The following is an 18475-nucleotide window of genomic DNA, read 5'->3' on the forward strand; positions in this document are numbered from 1 at the left end:
CTGGGGGTGGTGGCACATGTCTGTATCCCAACGACTTGGTAGGTTGAGGCAGGAGAATTGCAGTTCAAAGTCAGTCTCAGCAATTAGTGAGGACCTAAGCAACTCAGAAAAACCTGTTCTCTAAGTAAAATATTTTTAAAAAGGGAGTCTGGGAATGTGGCTCAGTGGTTAAGTGCCATAGGTTCAATCTCCGGTACCAAAATAAAAATAATAATAAACAAAAAATAAAATATAATATAAATAGACAAAACCCAATAATGATATGTGTATGTGTGCATAATGTAGTACACATGATGTGTGTGTGTGTGTGTGTGTGTGTGTGTGTGTGTAGGCATACATGGGGTGAGTGTATGGAGTTATGTATGTCTTTGCAAGTATGATGTGTATGTTTTTGTGTAAGCCTGATGTGTATGCATATGTACGTGTAATGTTGTAGGTGTGTATTTAAGTATGCATGGTGTGCACATATGTAGGTATGTTTGCACATAACTGTGATGCATGTTTCCTGTAGACATGACATGTGTAGAAAGGATGTGTGTGGATACATGGATGTCATACATGTGCATTGTGTGTAGGTCTGATGTCCGTGGATGTGTGCGTGCTGTGTGCTGTGTGTAGACATGACGTGTGCATGGTGCATGCATGAGGGGTGTGTGTATGGGGACAGACACACGTACATCATCTCCTGTCTGTCTACGACAGGAGCCAGGCTCCATGGAGAAACGACCGGTGCCCAGTTTGGGGCTGGTGAGCACCGGGTGAGCCTGGGCCCAGGTGCCAGGAAACAGGGAGATGCCCAAGACGAATGAAGGGAGCACACCCAGCTGCCTCCAGGGCCTCCCACAGGCTGAATTTGACACTTTGGGCGTCACAAAGAATCGTGACAGTGGTGGGTTGCAGCACATTGAAGCTTTCTCCACCATGACTGCGGGAGGCAACGGGCAGCAGGAGCTGTGGAGAGTGCCAGCACAGCCACGTCACAGGAGACACACCCGCTGCACAGCAGGCCTCGAGGGACACTCGCAGCCAGCTGCCGAGGGCAGGAGGTGGGGGACAGGGTCCTGAGGGCACAGGTGTGCACCTCGGGTGTGCACACTTTACAAAGACAAAGGGAAGAAGGTAGGCTTCTGGGGCAGAGGAGACGGCCCAGGGGAGTGATGGGATTGCACGTGGTCCCCCAGAACACAGGGCCACCGGTGCCTCCTGGAGGGAGGCACTGAGGAGTCAGCCTCGCTGCACACTCAGCAGAGACGCCTGCAGAAGCTGCTATGGCTGGTATGTGAGGTGTCCCCAGAGCTCCTGAGTGAGACAATGCAAGAAGGCTCAGAGGAGAAATGACCTATCAACGAACTAATCCCTGGTGGGATTAACTGAGTGGTCGCTGGAAGCAGGCGGAGATGGCTGGAGGAGGTGGGCATGGGGGTGGCTTTGGATTATACATTTGTATCTGGAGAGTGGAGTCTCTCTGCTTCCCGATCACCTTGTGAGCTGCTGCCCTCCACCATAACCTTCTCCCACAATGTCCAGCCTCACCTGGAGCTCCACGGAGGAATGGAGCCTGCTGTCTGTGGACTCACACCTCTGAAACTCTGAGCCCCCAAATAAACTTTTCCTCCTCTAAAATTGTTCCCTCCAGGTCTTTTGGTCACAGCACAACAACAACAAAAAACTGACTAAATCAGACCCTGGTCCCAAACAACCCATGAGGAGAGCGCGGTGATGTGGTGGTGGGAACTCTGGATCTTAGTGTCCAAAGAGACCTGGCAGCATATGGAGGGAGTAAGGCTTGATTGGATTGTGAGGAGAAAAAACATGAAAACATTTATTTAAATGGGTGGAACCACACGTGTCTCTCAGACGTGTCATCCGGTGGATGCAGTGTGCTCAGGGAGACATGGTTTGGCCAGGAGGACCAGATACTTGCTAAGGGTTCAAGGGTAAAAGAGGTTTTAAATTCACTTTTAAATGCTCTAGAAAAAAATGGAAGTGTTTCTGTGGGTGGTTTGGGTGGGTGCTGCACTAGCAGTGCTGAGATGCAGTGGCTGTTCCCAGGACCCCAGGAGAAGGGGCATGGTACCTGGTGCAGCCTCAGCTCCCTGAGTACCTTGTGCCTCGCCTTGTGGGCAGGTGCTGCAGCCCAGCCTGGCCAGCCCAGCCTGGCTCCATCCCTCCCTGTCCCTGTGCTTGGTGCTATTGCCAGTGGGTGCCCAACCCAGGGAATTTGCTCTGTTCTTCTCACTATCTGAACCCCAGATAGCTGACACAGAGCAAGAGCACAGTTTGACAGAATGCTGAGAAACCACAAACGTGGGAGGGCACGTTGTGTTGTTTTACAAACTTTCTGTAGTTTTAGGGCTTTTCCAAAGTAGAAATTGGGCAACCATGATGGTGTGCAGAGAGGGCCACTTGTTTACCCTCATGTGAGGAGGGCAGAGGTTGGAAAACCAGACCCTCAGGGGCAGTGCAGAGGCCGAGGCGGGCCTGGACTCAGGTTTGGGAGGCCCTAAAGGTGGGGCAGAGGTTCCCTGGCGGTCGAGCCCTCCTGGAGGCAAGCAGGTCCTGCCCCGCCCAGCCTGCCCTCTGCCAGCTGACTTCCTGCTGCCGGCCCTGGCTGGTCTTCAGGCCCAGGAGAATGCTTCAGAACTGTCCCTGCCCTGACCACCCTCCTCTGGAGATGTCTGCAGTGTTGCCCACACCAGCGCACCCGCTTGAGATCCCCTTGTACGATAGCTGCAAGATGTTCCCTGTTCATGCACTCATTAAACAAAAGACTTTTATGGCAAAATAAAATTAATATTTAAAAAGATAATATGATTTCATAATTCCAGGGCCCAAGTTAGGGAACACTTGCATCTTTCAGAGTAGAAGCAGGCACAGGACGGCTCCTGCTGGGGACGAAGCTGCGTCCCTCTGAAAGGAAGCCTGGGTTCTGCCCTCTTTCTTCCCAGAACTCACACGTGTGAACACACAGGTGCACAGGCACACACATGTCCTTGCTGCCCAGCTCTCCTCCTCCCTGTGGCTTGCTCCACTTGGGCGTGCGCTCATGGGCCACGTCCCTGCAACGTCTGTGCCTGGAGAGCAAGAGAAGAGCGTCCTGCCCCGGGCAGTGCTCCCAGCAGGCCGTCCTCCGTGCCTTTGAGCGGGTGGGAACTCAGCTCGCCCAGCTTCTCCCTCAGAGAGGTCCATGTGTCCAGGCCACTGAATACTGGTGTCCAGATAGTGAGAAGAACAGAACCAATTCCCTGGGTTGGGGACCCACTGGCAATAGCACCGAGCACAGGGACAGGGAGGGATGGAGCCAGGCTGGGCCGGCCAGGCTGGGCTGCAGCACCTGCCCACAGGGTGGGGCACAAGATACTGAGTGGAGGCTGCACCAGGTACCATGCCCCTTCTCCCGGGGTCCTGGGAACAGCCACGACATCTCAGCACTGCTAGTGCAGCACCCACCCAAACCACCCACTCTTTCTGTGCCAGAGACAGCCTGGAATGCAGAGCAGAAGGCAGCTCAGGAACCCAGGGACCCAAACTCCCAATCCCAGGGAGAAGGGAACGGCCCAGGTGGTGTGCACCACGGACAGCTGCTGCCCACCAGCCAGGAAGGACCTGTCCTTCTGGGAAAAGCCATGCCTCAGGTGTGCTGGGGGACAGGCTGGGACGGGACTCCAGAAGGACTCTGGAACCCGAGGCAGAGGTGCTCCACGGCCACTAACCCCCTGCAAGGTTCAAGACCCTTTAAGGGACCCACCCTGCACTCGCCTCCAACATGTGGCTTCTAAATGCTTAATGTTTTCACACACATTCATCTTTAGGCTCATGCTAAAATTACAAATGGTCCTGGAGGTAAACACACAGCTAAGAGGCTGACGTTTTTTTCTGAAGATATTTTCATTATTTGATAAGGATTTAAATGGATTTTAACTACCTCCCTAGATAGTTCTTTTTAAATGTTTTAATTTTAAGGCCTTCCTGGCTTAATACATTATATGGTGCATAATCAGGTTATATATTCTCTATCCTATCTCAGCCTGAAGAATAAGAGGATGGGATTGTAATAATACCTCTGCAGGGCAATTAAACACAGCCACCACGGCCCAGGGCTGGTGTCCTCCCCCTCAGGCTGGTGGAGGCTGACTCCCTTCCCGCACCTGCCAGCTCCCCAGCTGCCCCACCCCCAGCTCCTCCAGGTCCAGGGCAGCCCGCCCATAGCCCCTCCCTGGGGCACAAGGACGTCTCCAAGGCCATGCCTACAGCCTGGAGCCACTCTGACACAGTGCAATGCCTCTCACCTTGCAGCCTCCACAGCTCGGGAACTGCTACCTGGCGGAGAAGCTCAGGCTCTGAGTTTAAACACCTTGCCATGCCAGTCGGCAAACCTGGGCTCTCTGACCGTCTGCAGGCCCAGGAGGGTAACTGAGGTCTGTGTGCAGCAGATGGATTGCGCTGGGCAAGTTGCTTCTGCTGAGCTTCAAAGGGGCATAGCGCAGCCCTGAGGGCTAGGTGGGCACTGTGGGGAGACCCAGGTGTGAGGACACGGCTCAGGGACTGAGAGCAGAAGCTCTCTGTGGGTCTCACCTCCCACCTGCTGCTGGAGGCCTTGCAGAGGATTGGCTGGGCACTTAGGCATCCCTGTCGGCCTGGACATGCTCTGGGCCCAGCCTGAGTCCTCACTGCCTCACCACGACTCAGTTTGCTCAGCATGAAATGGGAGCAGTCGCCTTGGGGGGGTCCACGTGAGGACCGCACAAGTGGCCCACGGATGCTCTCAGAGGAAGCCGCCCAGAGGGTCATGCAGCGTGGTGGCTCCCTCTCACCGCAGATGTGACGTGCTCCTTCTGCCTCTTGCTCTCTGAGCCTTCCAAGAGCAGAGGCTGGTCTGAGTGTTTCTGCCCCGGGACACATAGGCTCTGGCATTTGGTGGCACCCAATGTTTGGGAAGTGACCCCACGTGACTCAGATCTCTGTGGTCCACAGCTGGGGAGAGGGTGGGGACCCCCCCGGGCAGGCACCCTCAGCTGTCACCCCAGAGTTTACTGGCCTGACTTCCTGAGAAGCCGCCACAGTGCCAGAGCGCTGGCTGGCCGAGGGGGCAGACCCGATGAATCAGCACAAGGAGCGATTTACTGCTGCTGCTGACGCCCGCGGCTGCCGAGAAGGGCCGGGAAAACTTCATCTGCTTCCAGGGCACTGAGCCGTGTCCTGCACTCACAGCAGAGCAGCTGAGGGCTTTATGGACCATTTCCATCCCTAAAGTGTGGGCTAGGTCGCAGCGACGATGCAGATGGCAAGAAGTATTTATTATGTGTAGGACCATAATAAATACTTCTTTTATATCCTAAATAAAACCTAAAAATTCAGAATATTTTGTGGGCCTCTTTTATGTCTTGCCATTATGGTCCTGGGCCGGTGATTTAACCAAAATTTAATGGCAGTGAACATGAGCTATAGTGGCCGGCCCCGCACAGAGCCCTCGTGAACAGCATTCAGCAGGTGATCCCTGTGTCCTGGAGGAGCACGGTCCTGGAGGATCACGGTCCTGGAGGGAGCACGGTCCTGGAGGATCACGGTCCTGGAGGATCACGGTCCTGGAGGGAGCACGGTCCTGGAGGATCACGGTCCTGGAGGATCACAGTCCTGGAGGGAGCACGGTCCTGGAGGATCACAGTCCTGGAGGGAGCACGGTCCTGGAGGATCACGGTCCTGGAAGGAGCACGGTCCTGGAGGGAGCACGGTCCTGGAGGATCACGGTCCTGGAGGGAGCACGGTCCTGGAGGAGCCCCGCCCAGAGGTGCACTGGAATGCCAGGGGGTAGCTGCTGTCCAGCAGACAGGTGACTTCTTCCTGTGACATGCACATCCTCACTCAGTGCCAGGGGCAGATCACTATTGGTCTTTTCATCCCTGCGAGGGAGGACACAGAAAATGAAGACGACACCTTTGCAAGCACATTTGAATCGAGAGCCTTTCAATTCTGTCAGCCTCAGCTACCAAAAAATGAGGGCGCAGATCTCTGACTCTGTTATTAAGTGCGAGCATCAGAGGAGTGCAGGAAGCAGAGATGGCAGTAAAAATGATTCATTCCTCAGCACACTTCGCCAGGAGGTGATTTATTGTAGAGAACATATGGCACGCCCACATTTTGGGACTTCACAGGAGGAATTAGGGGACTAAAATGGAGAGATCTGTCTTGGATGGACGTGCAGATGAATCAAGTGAGATCCCGGCCGAAGCCGATGCCGCACTCTCTGAAAGTATGGAGAGGTAATTTGCTCTCTCTCGGGAAGGAGCTTCCTGTTTGTTTTCATTTCCTCGACTTCTATCTGCTCTGGTAGAGTTTATCTCCAACAACGATCGCACACGGCCAAGGCCAGTCCCAGGGGAGGCCTCCATCCAGAGGAGTTTGCGGAACTGACAGCTCCGGGCAGCGCTGCCGGAGGCGGAGACGCGGATGCCTCCGGGTTCCCTTTGTGAGCTGTGCCCATCTGGGGGGAGAGCCCCTGAACCTTAGAGGTGGGAGAGGTGGGAGACGGCAGGGCATGTTAGTCTGCTGGTTCACCCTGTGACCGACAGACCCGACAGGAGCTATTTGACAGGAGGAAACCTGTGTTTGGCGTTACTGGTTTCAGAGGTCTCAGCCCACAGGCAGCTGACTCCATTGCTCTGGGCCTGAGGTGAGGCAGACCGTCAGGTGGAGGGGGTGGAGGGGGACAGCAGCTCAGGACAGGGCAACAGGAAGAGAGACTCACCAGGGACAAAATAAATACCCTGAAGGCAGGCCCCAGGGACCCGCCTCCTCCACCACACCCCACCAGCCAGCAGTCACCACCCAGCGACCCACTGCTTAGATCAAGCCTCTCATAACCCCATCTGAACCTTCTTGCACTGGCTCACACAGGAGCTTTTGGGGGACACCTCACATGTAAGCCATAACAGAGAGTCAAACTATTTTGGACCTTTGGGTATGCACACACACACACATTCACAGGTGTGCACACACACGCAGGCACCAGCCCCACATATATACCTGTGTCCACATCAGTGGGACCTAGCTTGCCTCTGCTGGCCCAACCCAGGGTAAATGGTACCATGTCAGGAAAGCTTGACCCCAGGCCCCGCTCTCCAGAGCACACAACCCCCAGGGGATATCTGTTGTTTTTTTTTTTAAGAGCGGGGGGAGGGGGGCAGAATTTTTTTTCTAATATTTGTTTTTAGTTTTCAGCAGACACAACATCTTTATTTGTATGTGGTGCTGAGGATCGAACCCAGGCCGCACGCATGCCAGGAGAGCACGCTACTGCTTGAGCCACATCCCCAGCCCAGGGGTATCTGTTTTTGATAACCCAAGAAGACTTCCAATATTGGAAAGTTCCACGTAGAACATCTTCTTGCTCCAATTGGCCAACTTAAATCCCAATTCAGCCTGTTCCTTGCACAATCCCTGCTTGTTGGGATGGGTGAGCGTGGACAGGCCACTCTGTGATAAAAGAGGGATAGGCTATGGCAGCAGGTGCAGGAATGACATATGCTGGGTCCAGTGATCTTCACTCTTAACACAAATACCTGCCAGGAAATGTGGCAGGTCACAAAACGCAGGGGAAATCAAAAGGCACGAGTCATAAAACAAGAGAGCCTTCTGTGTGGGCACTGCGGGTCCATCTGTACCCGGCACTGACCGCGCCGTGGTGAGCAGGCGCCTGCTTAGTGGGCAGGAATGGTGGGGGACACCCCTGTGCCCCAGCAGAAGGGACATGGCCTTACGTGCAACAGGCCAGGACCAAAGCTGCTGTGTGCCACGTGAACTGAGCCGGGGCCTGGGCCAGCACTGGCTCCCAGCCCTCCCAGCAGACAGGAGCTCTGGAGGAGTCGGGTTTGCATTGGCAGAGGAGGGATTTGGGCACAGGGGTGTTAAGGAGGAGGCCGAGGCCAGTGTTAAGACTTTTCCTCCCCCATGACCTTCAGCGAATGTCCTGTAGCCTGTAGACTCACGGAGTATTCAGCGGTCATCTGGCCCCACATGGGCCTCCACACAAGGACACCTGCCCAGCAGCCCTGCCACAGGAAGAGACAGCATGAGGCTGTTGGGCAGATGGCGCTCAGGAGTCCAGGGTATGGGGTCCAAGTCTCTTGGCCTCCAGTGAGTGTACATGAAGTGGACACAAGTGTCCCTGGCCACCGTGGAGCACCAGGGCTGTTCCTGCTCCCTCCCTCCCAGCCCTGCCCAGATATAATAGCAGCAAATGGCAAAGTTACATGTTCATGAGAGTCCCAGCCACCTGTCCCCAGATGGGCTGGTTTTTGCCAGGACACTAGCTGGAGCCTACAGTCTGGGGCATCCCCACCAGGTGAGCAAGGCTGCTGGGCCCACTGAGTGTGCTGGACCTCTGGACAGGGGCACCTCAGGAGGGAATCTATTTTTTTTTGTGTGTGTGTGCCAGGGATTGAACCCCTGGGCGCTTAGCCACTAAACCACACCCCAAGAAATTTTCTTTTTAACATTTTTTTTTAATTTAGAGACAGGGTCTTGCTGAGTTATTCAGGGCCTTACTAAATTCTGGGGCTGGCTTTAAACTGGCAATCCTCCTGCCTCAGCCTCCTGTCAGAAGGGAGCCTCTGAGAGCTGCCCAGGTGGAGGGCACTGGCTGTGGGGAGCTGAGCCCTGGCTGGCCGTGCGTGGGGCACTGAGGGCGGGTGTGAGCCTCACCACCTGGGTGCAGCACTCTCAAGAAGGGGAGCCCCAAGCTCCCAGGGAGGGTGTTTGGGCCATCAGGAATGGGAGCTGGTGTCCTCAGGGACTGTCTGTGGGTCCTGGCCAGAACCCTGTCCCACACAGGAGCAGCGGGGACGCCTGCACACTGAGGACTGAGCCGTACAGAGGGAGTCCTGTTGCCACCCTGGAGCCAACTTGGACTTCCAGATCAAGCCGGCCTGGCAGTGTATCTCAGCTCCCGAGAGCTGTGGTGGATGGAAAAATGGCATTGCTGTGTGCCAATGGGGAACCCCCACCTCACCCCCAAAGCTCCCTCTGCTTCAGAAAACTCCTGACCACAACCATTCCTGAAAGTGTCCCTTTTGCCTCTTCGGTGTCAAAGAACAGTGGCTGCGGAAGTCCTGGGGCAACGGTGCAGCAGGACCTCTTGATGTGTGCGGGCAGCGGCCTGGCGGCTGGGGCGAAGGGAGAAGGAGCTGGCTCAGCTGCTCGCCTACAGAGAGTGTCCGTCTCAGCCCAGTCTCTGACTCTGGCTTATCCCTGCAGTGCTCAGAGCAAAATGCCTATGCAGGGCTTTGGTGAGGGTCACTTGAATACAAACTTTAACACACAGAGGAGCAGGCCGCAGCAGCTCTTCTCATCGTGCTTTGCAAACCGAGGTCACGGTGGGTTGAGAGCGCCCAGCGAGTGCCTGGGCTGGACGTCGTTCGTCACTCCAGGATGGCCTCGGCCAGCACTGCAAATCCACACACCGCCCAGCACAAACTGTACTGGAGACCCAGCCGTGTGTGCTAAGTCAACGGGGGCGGCCCGCTCTCCCGCCTGACACCTCTTGTCGGGTGCCCCGGGGTTCAGAGCAGGAACAGAGCTGCAGTGCGCGTTTCCAGCTCGTCCCTCATACTGCCAGAGCCTCTAGCCGCCCAAGTCACCTGTGGGCCTCCTGGTCTCAGGGCAACAGACATCTCAGCCACCGGAACCTGGTCCTGTGGGATGGAAGGCCACACGGGGAATGAATGTGGAGATGCCCCCATGACTGCTCCCAAATTAAACATGAAAAAAACTTACAGGTAACTGATCAGGGACAAGAGATGCCCAGAGTCACGCTGAGAATGTCTAGTAAACTGTCCAACTCGGCTTTACTGTGACAGGGCCACACTTCTGCAGAAAGATACGCTAGTGTGAGCCGGGACACTGGGGTGTGGAAGGATGGGGGTGGACAGGGAAAATCCAGCAGAGCTCTCGATGGGCTACCTGGCCCCCGGGACCAAGGGCTTGTGTGAAAGGCCATCCCCGTGGGAAAGAGATGCAGCCCTGATGTACTCCTGCCACCCATGTGCCACCCACGTGTGCCCCTGCCCTGGGAGGGCCTGCTGGCTGTTAGTCTTTGGATCAGGTGGCTGTGGCGGGCGCCTGTCTCCTAAACCCCAGGGTCTTCTGGGTAGAGAGGGCAGAGGAAAGCTGAGGGACCCCATGAGGCAGGGGCAAGGAGCCCAGCCCAGTCTGCTGGGGGAGTTCTCTTGCTGAATTACCCACTAAGGTTACTTTCTGAGTTCTTCACAGATCAAGGGTCACCTCTCAGTCACAGAGGCGGCACACCAAATTCCCCTGAGACGCAATGGCTTACAGCAGCAGCAGCTCTTGGTCTGCTCATGGCTGTGACTGGACAAGGTGGACGTCAGCTACCCTGGCTGTCGGCTGGCGTCTCTCAAAGGCTGGGCTAGAATCCCCCACGGCTCACTCCCTTGCTCACCTATTGATGCCACTTGTCCTGGAGACGAGAGCTGACACATGGCCAGCCGGTCAGCTGGGCCTCCTCACAGGGTGGCAGCCCCAAGGGAGGTGCCCTGAGTGAGGAGCAGGGCCTGGCCTGGCACGCCATGCAGTTCAGTGCCCGTCCCCCACTGTGGAGAAGGTTCAGGGGAGCAGACCCCCCATCAGACCAGGCCAGAGGAGCAGAGCCACATGTGCAGGTGGCACATAGGGTGACCTCAGCTCTGCCTGGCCTGTCCCTGGGCAGAGCCCCGGAGTCCTGGAGGACCACCTCAGCCTGGCTCCCCCATTCCACACCCACGTGTTGCTCTGATGACCGCAGACTGCTGTCCGTGTGACGCTGGGAAACAGAGGAAGCAGGGGGCTGGCATCACAGGAGGTGAGACTCAGCACTCGTGGAAACTGCTAGCCTCAGGTTCTGCTGTCCCGGGCAGTGTCGATTCCCTCTCCTCCCAGGGCCATCCTCCGTCCATACCACCCAGTCATGGGCAGGCTCTCCCAGGTGGGCAGCGGGCCCTGCCTACTGTGCAAGGGGAGCCCAGTGGCTGCGAGCACCGGCCTCCAGGTAAACTCCACACAGGGTCCTGACAGCACCTGTGAGCCACCAGGAGCCTCCACAGGTCCCACTTTCCTCACCTGATGGGGAAAGGTAAGCAGAGCAGAGTCTAAGTGTTCAGAAAATGCAACTGAGCGAGTTTCCCTTATGTTGATTAAATTCTGGAGCACATCACACGTTGAAGCCACACCAGGACGGTTAAGAGTGGGGCCCAAGCAGCGAGGAGGAAAGAACCGCTTGGCCCCTGGGACCCTGGCCAAGTCACTCTAAGGTGAGGTCAGCTCCCACAGCCCAGCCATCCACAGGACCCTGAGAAGAAATGGGGAAGGGTGGGAGCAGGGGCCACGAAGAAGGCCGTAGAAATGTCGCCCCAGCTCCCTCTTCCAGAGCCAGGGACCTCAGCTCTAGCCAGCGGCCCGAAGCGCCTCGCCACTCCCCCGCCCTGCAGAGCAGTGACCCGTCCTCTAGGTCTCCCTGCCTCTGACTCTAGGAGTCCGTGAGCTCCTGTTGGCCAGCGCTAAGCCCCAGAGCCCTGCCCACAGAGCCTGGCAAGCCCAGACCAGATGCGTCTTCCCTGTGAGCCAGCCGGCAGGCCGTGTCCAGGCAGCCAGCAGCCATGTGCTCCACCCAGTGCTTCAGGACAGGAGGCGCCTGAGGGCCAGGAAGCAATCCCAGACCTCAAGGGAACCAAGGTGTCCCCGAGCTCCGGGCTGTGGGAGGGAGGGCTTAGTCACAAACGAGAGGGCCATGTCTCTGTACTTCGTGGTGACCAGAGTCACGCACCGTGACTCCAGGGGGTCAGCTGCTCATGTGGGCACTGGCCTAAGGCCTGTGCCATGACCCCGGGACAGCATCCTGCCTCCTGGATTCGGGCTTCTCAGCCCTTCCAGACCCCGGAGCCGGCTGCACCTGGGAGGAGGGTGCTCGGGGATATCCCTGGCCATGAGCCCATGACTGCACTACATCCTCCTAAATAAAGTCCTGGGCTGAAGAAACATGGCAACAGAGGGCTCATTCCACCTCCATTGTGGAGACTGTGGAGATGGGAGAAGCAGGTCCAGCACCTGAGGGGTGCTTAGTTAGGAGAACAGGCTGTCCCAGCAACAAGAGAGGATCCCACATGACCGGCCTGCAGAGGGTGCCCAGTGGCCACAGCCTTGGTGAGTGCTGCTGTCCAGCTCAGGTGTCCCTGCACCCTGGACACCAGGGTTGCTTTGGCATTGGTCAGTAAGCTATACTCAAGGAATCCAGGGAAAGACACTGGCCAAGGCACAAGTCCACTCTCCATGTGCACCCCGCATGTGACCCCTCACTGCAGGGACAGGAGCATCTCCGCACCCTGCGCCACCCCACTGCTCTGCTGGATGCGGCTGAGAGGTCCCACAGGCTGACCTGCTGGGAGGCCCTGAGAGGCGAGGTCCACCACTGTGACGGAGTACCCAATGTCAGCACATGCCAAAAGAGGAAAGGTTGGTGGGGCTCAGAGTTTGCAGTTTCAGTCCCTGTTGGTTGGCCGGTGACTTTTGGTCCTGGGGCAAGGTGGCACTTCATGGCAGGGGCATGTGGCAGGGGAGGTGACTTCACCTCATGAGAGCCAACAAGAAAAGAGACGTCAGAGGGGGACCCAACATCCCCCTCAAAGTTCCCTCCCAGTGACTAGCTTCCCTTACCTCCCCCAAGTGCCTTGGACTGGGAACCATGCCTTTAACCAGGGGACTTTGGGGACATTCATCATCCAATTGATTGCATTAAGTCATTGAGGGCCTGTCCACCAATAGGGTTAGTGCAGTTCACACGGGGACCCAGGTAGTACCTGCTGACTGTCCCTCCAAGAGAGTACGACAGACTCTCCTCACACTCTGACCTCCTGCCTCACCATGTCCCTTTCTCTTCTGCCACTGTGATGCCATCAGCCAGGTAGCCTTCACCAAAGCTCTCAGACTTCCAGAACCATGAGCTAGATAAATCTCTTCACTGTAAAAACTGCCCAGACTCAGGTGTTTTGTTTTAGCAATGGAAAGCAGCCCTTCACCACTGACCTTCAGCAGATCTCGTACTCTCCAGATCCCCAGCAGCCTCGTCAAGCCCCGCCCACACCTCAGGGCCTTTCACATCCAGGAGGACACAGTACACAGAACTGCCCTCCTCTACAGCTTCGGTTCCCTGCACAGACTTCCCTACAGATGCAGGCCGCTCTTGATGGAGCAGCACTAGAGAGGTTCGACGTGATCCGCCTGCACACCCCTCCTCTGTTGGGAGGTGCCAGGGAGCCCAACCCCAGGCAGAGGCCACGCACCGGGAACAGCCCCAGGGGATGCGAGAGCTGCCCAGGGCACCTGGTCCAGGCCTTTCCCTCCCTGTGAAACCCTCGGAGCAAACCCCACGTGAGGCTGGTGGATGAGCTCCAGCTCAATGTGGCCAATCAGGTTGCGGCCGGTTGCTCTGTGGTCAGGTCAGTGGCCCCTGCCAGGGCATGGGCTTGCCAGAAGGCCCTCAAGGGGCACCTCTCCCTGGTGGGTGGGAGAGGGCCTCCCTCCATGCAAACCCAGGGGCCCAGCAGCTCCTCCCACCCAACCCTGCAGCACCTGGCCACCCTGCCTGGGCCGGGTGCACCCACTGGAGTGCCCACGAGGTGACCCTCCCACCAGGCACCAGCAGACTCGCCGCACAGAACCGCTGGGCCAAGCCTGTGCCCTCTCCAGCAGGGCAGCTGCTCAGCTTGGTCAGGCTGGGGCCCTCTCTCCTGGGCTCGCTGAGCCCTGCGGGGGCCCTGCTCTGTCTGTCTGTCAGTCCTGCATTGCCCACGGTTGCCTGAGCTCACCAGCCCCGGCTCCTTCACCGGGAGAGTCACACCTCTCCCCATCAGGAAGGTCCCTGTTGGGGTGACGGGCGGTTTCTAGCTCCCACTTGGACCCGACTGGTCCTGAACTGGCACTGGGTCCTTGGAAGTCTGGTCCTGCCATGCTGCCCGAGCCGTGGCCTGGGCAAGCTCGCTCAGGGCCCTGAACCGAAGCCCAGGCCCAGGCAGCTGGAGTTGCTGACGTCGGCGGTGACACGCTGACCACCCAGCTGTGAAGGCCAGGGCATGTCCCAGGAAGGTCCAGCGACATTCTGGTACACGCGGCAGAAAGTGCTCTTGTGCGTACTGAGGAGCAGGAGGCCCTCGCTGCTCCCTGAGGCCAACAGGCCATAACTGGCCTGCAGAGGTGAAGAGCCCTCTGGCCATCTTTGCCCGCCCAGGCTGAGAGCCTGCCAGGGTTCAGGGCCCTCAGCTCCCGCGAGTCACAGTCCCCGCCCGAGTCTTCTGAGATCTGTGTCTCTAGTCCATTCGATTTTACTGCTGACGATAGAAATCTCTGCCACAAAAACACACTGGCTTAAAATATTTATTGATTAAAAAAAATTTAAAATTTTTATACAAAGATGATGAGAAAAATCTCATGCAAACTCTGGGCATACAATAAAAATAACTCAAATATTTAATATGATGATTTTGTACAAAATAATTCTCTGTCGTAGGACCTCTGACGGACGGCCAGCGTGGCTCCTTGCCTCTGGCCTGGACGCCCCTCAGGGAAGAATGGGCAGTCACCTGTGGCCACCGCAGCTGGGGCAGGGTCCACGTGTGGAAATGTTCTCTTGTCACTATGATGAGCGATGAGACCCTATTCTACTACTCAGAAACAAGACAGAGACCAAAGTGCGCTGGAGCAAGGGGACTTCCTGCCACACAGAGACCCCACAGGGCGGAGCAACTTGCAAAGGTGCCCGGGAAGTCACAGGTAATCTTTTCCATGAAGAAAACACCCCAAGGTGATTATAGATGGTTTCTCCTTGTTACAAACCTGCAGTGGGCTTATAATTTGTGTATATTACAAGTAATTTGCATAATTAAAACAATTAAGGAATCAACATGGCAATTAGAAATGCGTCAAACTCGGAATGTTGTACAAAAGAGAGCTTCAATATGAAACAGTAATCCTCTGAGAAGGAGCCCCCAGGCCTCGGCCCCCCCGCCACCGTAGGACCCCGCCGGCGTGCTCCATGCCTGGCCCCTCACCACGCTCTCAGCTGCCCGTGGTCTTACTGAATTTTCCACAGACTCATCTCATTTTCCGTAGCCTTAGTCTGTTTTCTTTGTCCCGTTTCTTAAGGATAAGTATAAATTGATTGAAAAAATGCTCCTGATCCTTTCTTTTCTGAACAAGTCGAAACCTCTGATCCCGACCATACTTCTCAGCAAACTCCTTAAATGTGGTCCTGAAAAAGAAAGAGTTCTCTTTATTTTTTTGGAACGGGGATTCAATCCAGGGTGGCTTAACCACTGGGACACATCCCCAGCTCATTTTTTATGTTATATTTTGAGACAAGGTCTCGCCAAGTCCTTAGGACCTCGCTAACTAAGTTGCTGAGGCTGGACTCAAACTTCCCATCCTCCTGCCTCAGCCTCCTGAAGCAGCACAGAAGGAACTGGATACCTGAGGGATTTCAGGGAGCAGGTTTATTGGCTGCAGCCAGTCCACAGTGCTACTGGACAGTCTAAAACATTCTCTGGACCATGAGTCTAGAAATTGTTTAAACTTTATACCCAGCATGGAGGGGTGGGGCTTGGAGTTTACATACAGGAGGAGTCTATATAAAAGTAACATTTTTTTCTCTCTTTGAGTTCTCAGAAAGTGCTTTTTAGACCAGACGTTTTATAAGTCTTTACCAAGAAAAGAGAGATAGTATCTTTTGTACAACAAGCTTACAGACCCTAACCCTGTCACACCTTTTGTGCACAAACACGGCATTTACAAGAAAGAGGAACTGCCGACCTCATGACCTCTGCAGACATCCTGCTGATCTGACCCGACACTCCCATCACTCTGCACCCCCTAGAATCTTCTCCCCGCTGCTCCTGCCACGCTCCTACCTGCTGCTGAACTTTGCATATGCTGTTCCTTCTGCACACCCTTCCCTCTTTTCTTCTGCCCACACCTCATTAGAATCCAGGGCCAGCATGCCTTCTGTGGGACATGCCCTCTCTAGAGGCCCCAGTAGCTGGGACCCACTCCTCCTGGCCCTGGTCACAGTTGAGATCTTGTTCCACCTTAATGGACGGTGGGTTGGACCTTGTCCACTGCAGTGGAGCTCTGTGATCCCCCCAAGGGACACGCTGAGTATGCAGCACGCTGGGGTAGAGCACCCAAGGTCAGGGGTAACCCACCTGCTAGGCACCAAGTCCTTTGGTGGAAACGTAAGGGGCCATCCTGGGCCGGCGAGGCCAGGCTCATGGGTGGTGAGGGGGACACGCGTGGGCCGTGGGTCTGTCCTGCCAGCTTGAACTAGAAGCCAGGGACAGTGACACTAGAGGGCTGAGGCTCTGGTGGGCTGTGTGAGCCACTGTCCTCCTCCCAGCCACAGACAGGTCTCCACCCGCCTGCCGCCTGGGCCCTCACCAGGTGGGGCTCCTGGGGAAGAGCCCAGGGCAGTGGGGATCGGCTCAGTCCCTGTCAAGGGTTTTCGCCATGTCCTCCTTTCTCTCTGCAGATCTCATGTTTCCTGCAGGCGTTTCACGACTGTATGAAATGTGGCTGCACCTGCACAGCTTCTCACACCCGGGCAGGACCACTGCCACGCTGCTCTCACCTGTCCTCATCAGAGGAGCCCGCGCCCTCCTTGGCAGCTGCCAGGCCCTGAGGCCTCCTTCCTTCCCGTCTTCCTCTTCCTGGCGGCTCCCCTTTACCCCTTCCTCTCTCTCCTTCGTTCTCTAATGTTTAACAATTGTGGGCCACAAAACTAGCATGCTCTTGTGCTTCTCCACTCCCTGCACCTGACAGGTGAGGGCTGCCATTGTGAGGGCTGCCACTCCTCTGCCTGTCTGCTGGGGGACAGGCATGCCCAGGAGCCTGCACAGGGGTCAGGCCTGCCTGGGAGGCCTGCACAGGGTCGAGGCATGCCTGGAAGGCCTGCACAGGGTGGAGGCCTGCCCAGGGTGGAGGCCTGCCCAGGAGGCCTACCCAGGGCCACTCCCACTCAGCCCTACTGACATCTCTGCAAGGAAGAGGCCCTGAAGAGGAGGGGACTCCAGCTCTGTGCTCCTGGGCTGTGCTGAGGGGCAGTGCTGGCTTTCTGCAGATCTGCCAAGCTGTCACCAAGCTTGCGAGGCCATCTGGCTCTGCAATGCACCTCTGTAACCAGGGTCTCTGGTAAACAGGGCCTCTTGCCTGCTGGCCACTGAAGGAGGTGAGGCCGTAGGGCCAGGCATCAATCCTGCTGCCCAAGAAGTGCACCTGGCTCGGCTGACCTGGAGTTCCCGGGACTGTCCCCGAGGCAGCTGTTTCCACAGCTTCTCAGGAGCCACCTGAGGTGGGCCACGGGGATCAGCCTGGATGACCACAGGATGAGACAGAGCCCCAGATGCTGCCCCTGAGGCCTGGGCTCGGTTGCCCGGCTTTCTAGAGCACAGCCACCTGTGTCACTGGGATGGCTGTGACCCAGCTGGAGACAGGGAGGGGAGACCCTGGAAGGGCTTTGGGGATGCTGAGGACTTGGTTGCTTTTAAAGTCAAAACAGTAACATGCCAAGTACACATGTTAAAGGCGTGTTGATTTGCTACGTGTGCGTGTGGACCATGGTGTGTGTGTGTGTGTGTGTGTGGACCATGGTGTGTGTGGTCCATGGTGTGTGTGTGTGTGTGTGTGTGTGGGTGGGGTGTGTGTGGTCCATGGTGTGTGTGTGTGTGTGTGTGTGTGGACCATGGTGTGTGTGGTCCATGGTGTGTGTGTGTGTGGTCCATGGTGTGTGTGGTCCATGGTGTGTGTGTGTGTGTGTGTGTGTGTGTGGACCATGGTGTGTGTGGTCCATGGTGTGTGTGTGTGTGTGTGTGTGTGTGTGTGTGGACCATGGTGTGTGTGGTCCATGGTGTGTGTGTGTGTGTGTGTGTGTGTGGTCCATGGTGTGTGTGTGCGTGTGTGTGTGTGTGTGTGTGGTCCATGGTGTGTGTGTGTGTGTGTGTGTGTGTGGTCCATGGTGTGTGTGTGTGTGTGGACCATGGTGTGTGTGTGTGTGTGTGTGTGTGTGTGTGTGGTCCATGGTGTGTGTGTGTGTGTGTGTGTGTGTGTGTGGTCCATGGTGTGTGTGTGTGTGTGTGTGTGTGTGGTCCATGGTGTGTGTGTGTGTGTGTGTGTGTGGACCATGGTGTGTGTGTGTGTGTGTGTGTGGTCCATGGTGTGTGTGTGTGTGTGTGTGTGTGTGGTCCATGGTGTGTGTGTGTGTGTGTGTGTGTGGTCCATGGTGTGTGTGTGTGTGTGTGGTCCATGGTGTGTGTGTGTGTGTGTGTGTGTGTGTGTGGTCCATGGTGTGTGTGTGTGTGTGTGTGTGTGTGTGTGTGTGGTCCATGGTGTGTGTGTGTGTGTGTGTGTGTGGTCCATGGTGTGTGTGTGTGTGTGTGTGTGTGTG

The 18475-nt window shown here is 56.3% G+C and overlaps 1 protein-coding gene across 1 annotated transcript in view; it reads right to left on the reverse strand.

Annotated features, from left to right (window-relative positions):
* Nucleotides 1-15055: 15055 nt before the first annotated feature.
* The window catches only part of Tcerg1l (transcription elongation regulator 1 like), a 168535-nt gene continuing 165115 nt past the window's right edge, over nucleotides 15056-18475 (reverse strand). Inside the window, exon 12 of the mRNA XM_077105456.1 lies at nucleotides 15056-15292. Within this exon, the coding sequence (XP_076961571.1) occupies nucleotides 15136-15292 (157 nt within the window). The 3' untranslated portion in view covers nucleotides 15056-15135. The remainder of the gene's footprint in view (nucleotides 15293-18475) is intronic.

Source organism: Callospermophilus lateralis, chromosome 15 (genome assembly GCF_048772815.1).
Source record: "Callospermophilus lateralis isolate mCalLat2 chromosome 15, mCalLat2.hap1, whole genome shotgun sequence".
NCBI lineage: Eukaryota > Metazoa > Chordata > Mammalia > Rodentia > Sciuridae > Callospermophilus > Callospermophilus lateralis.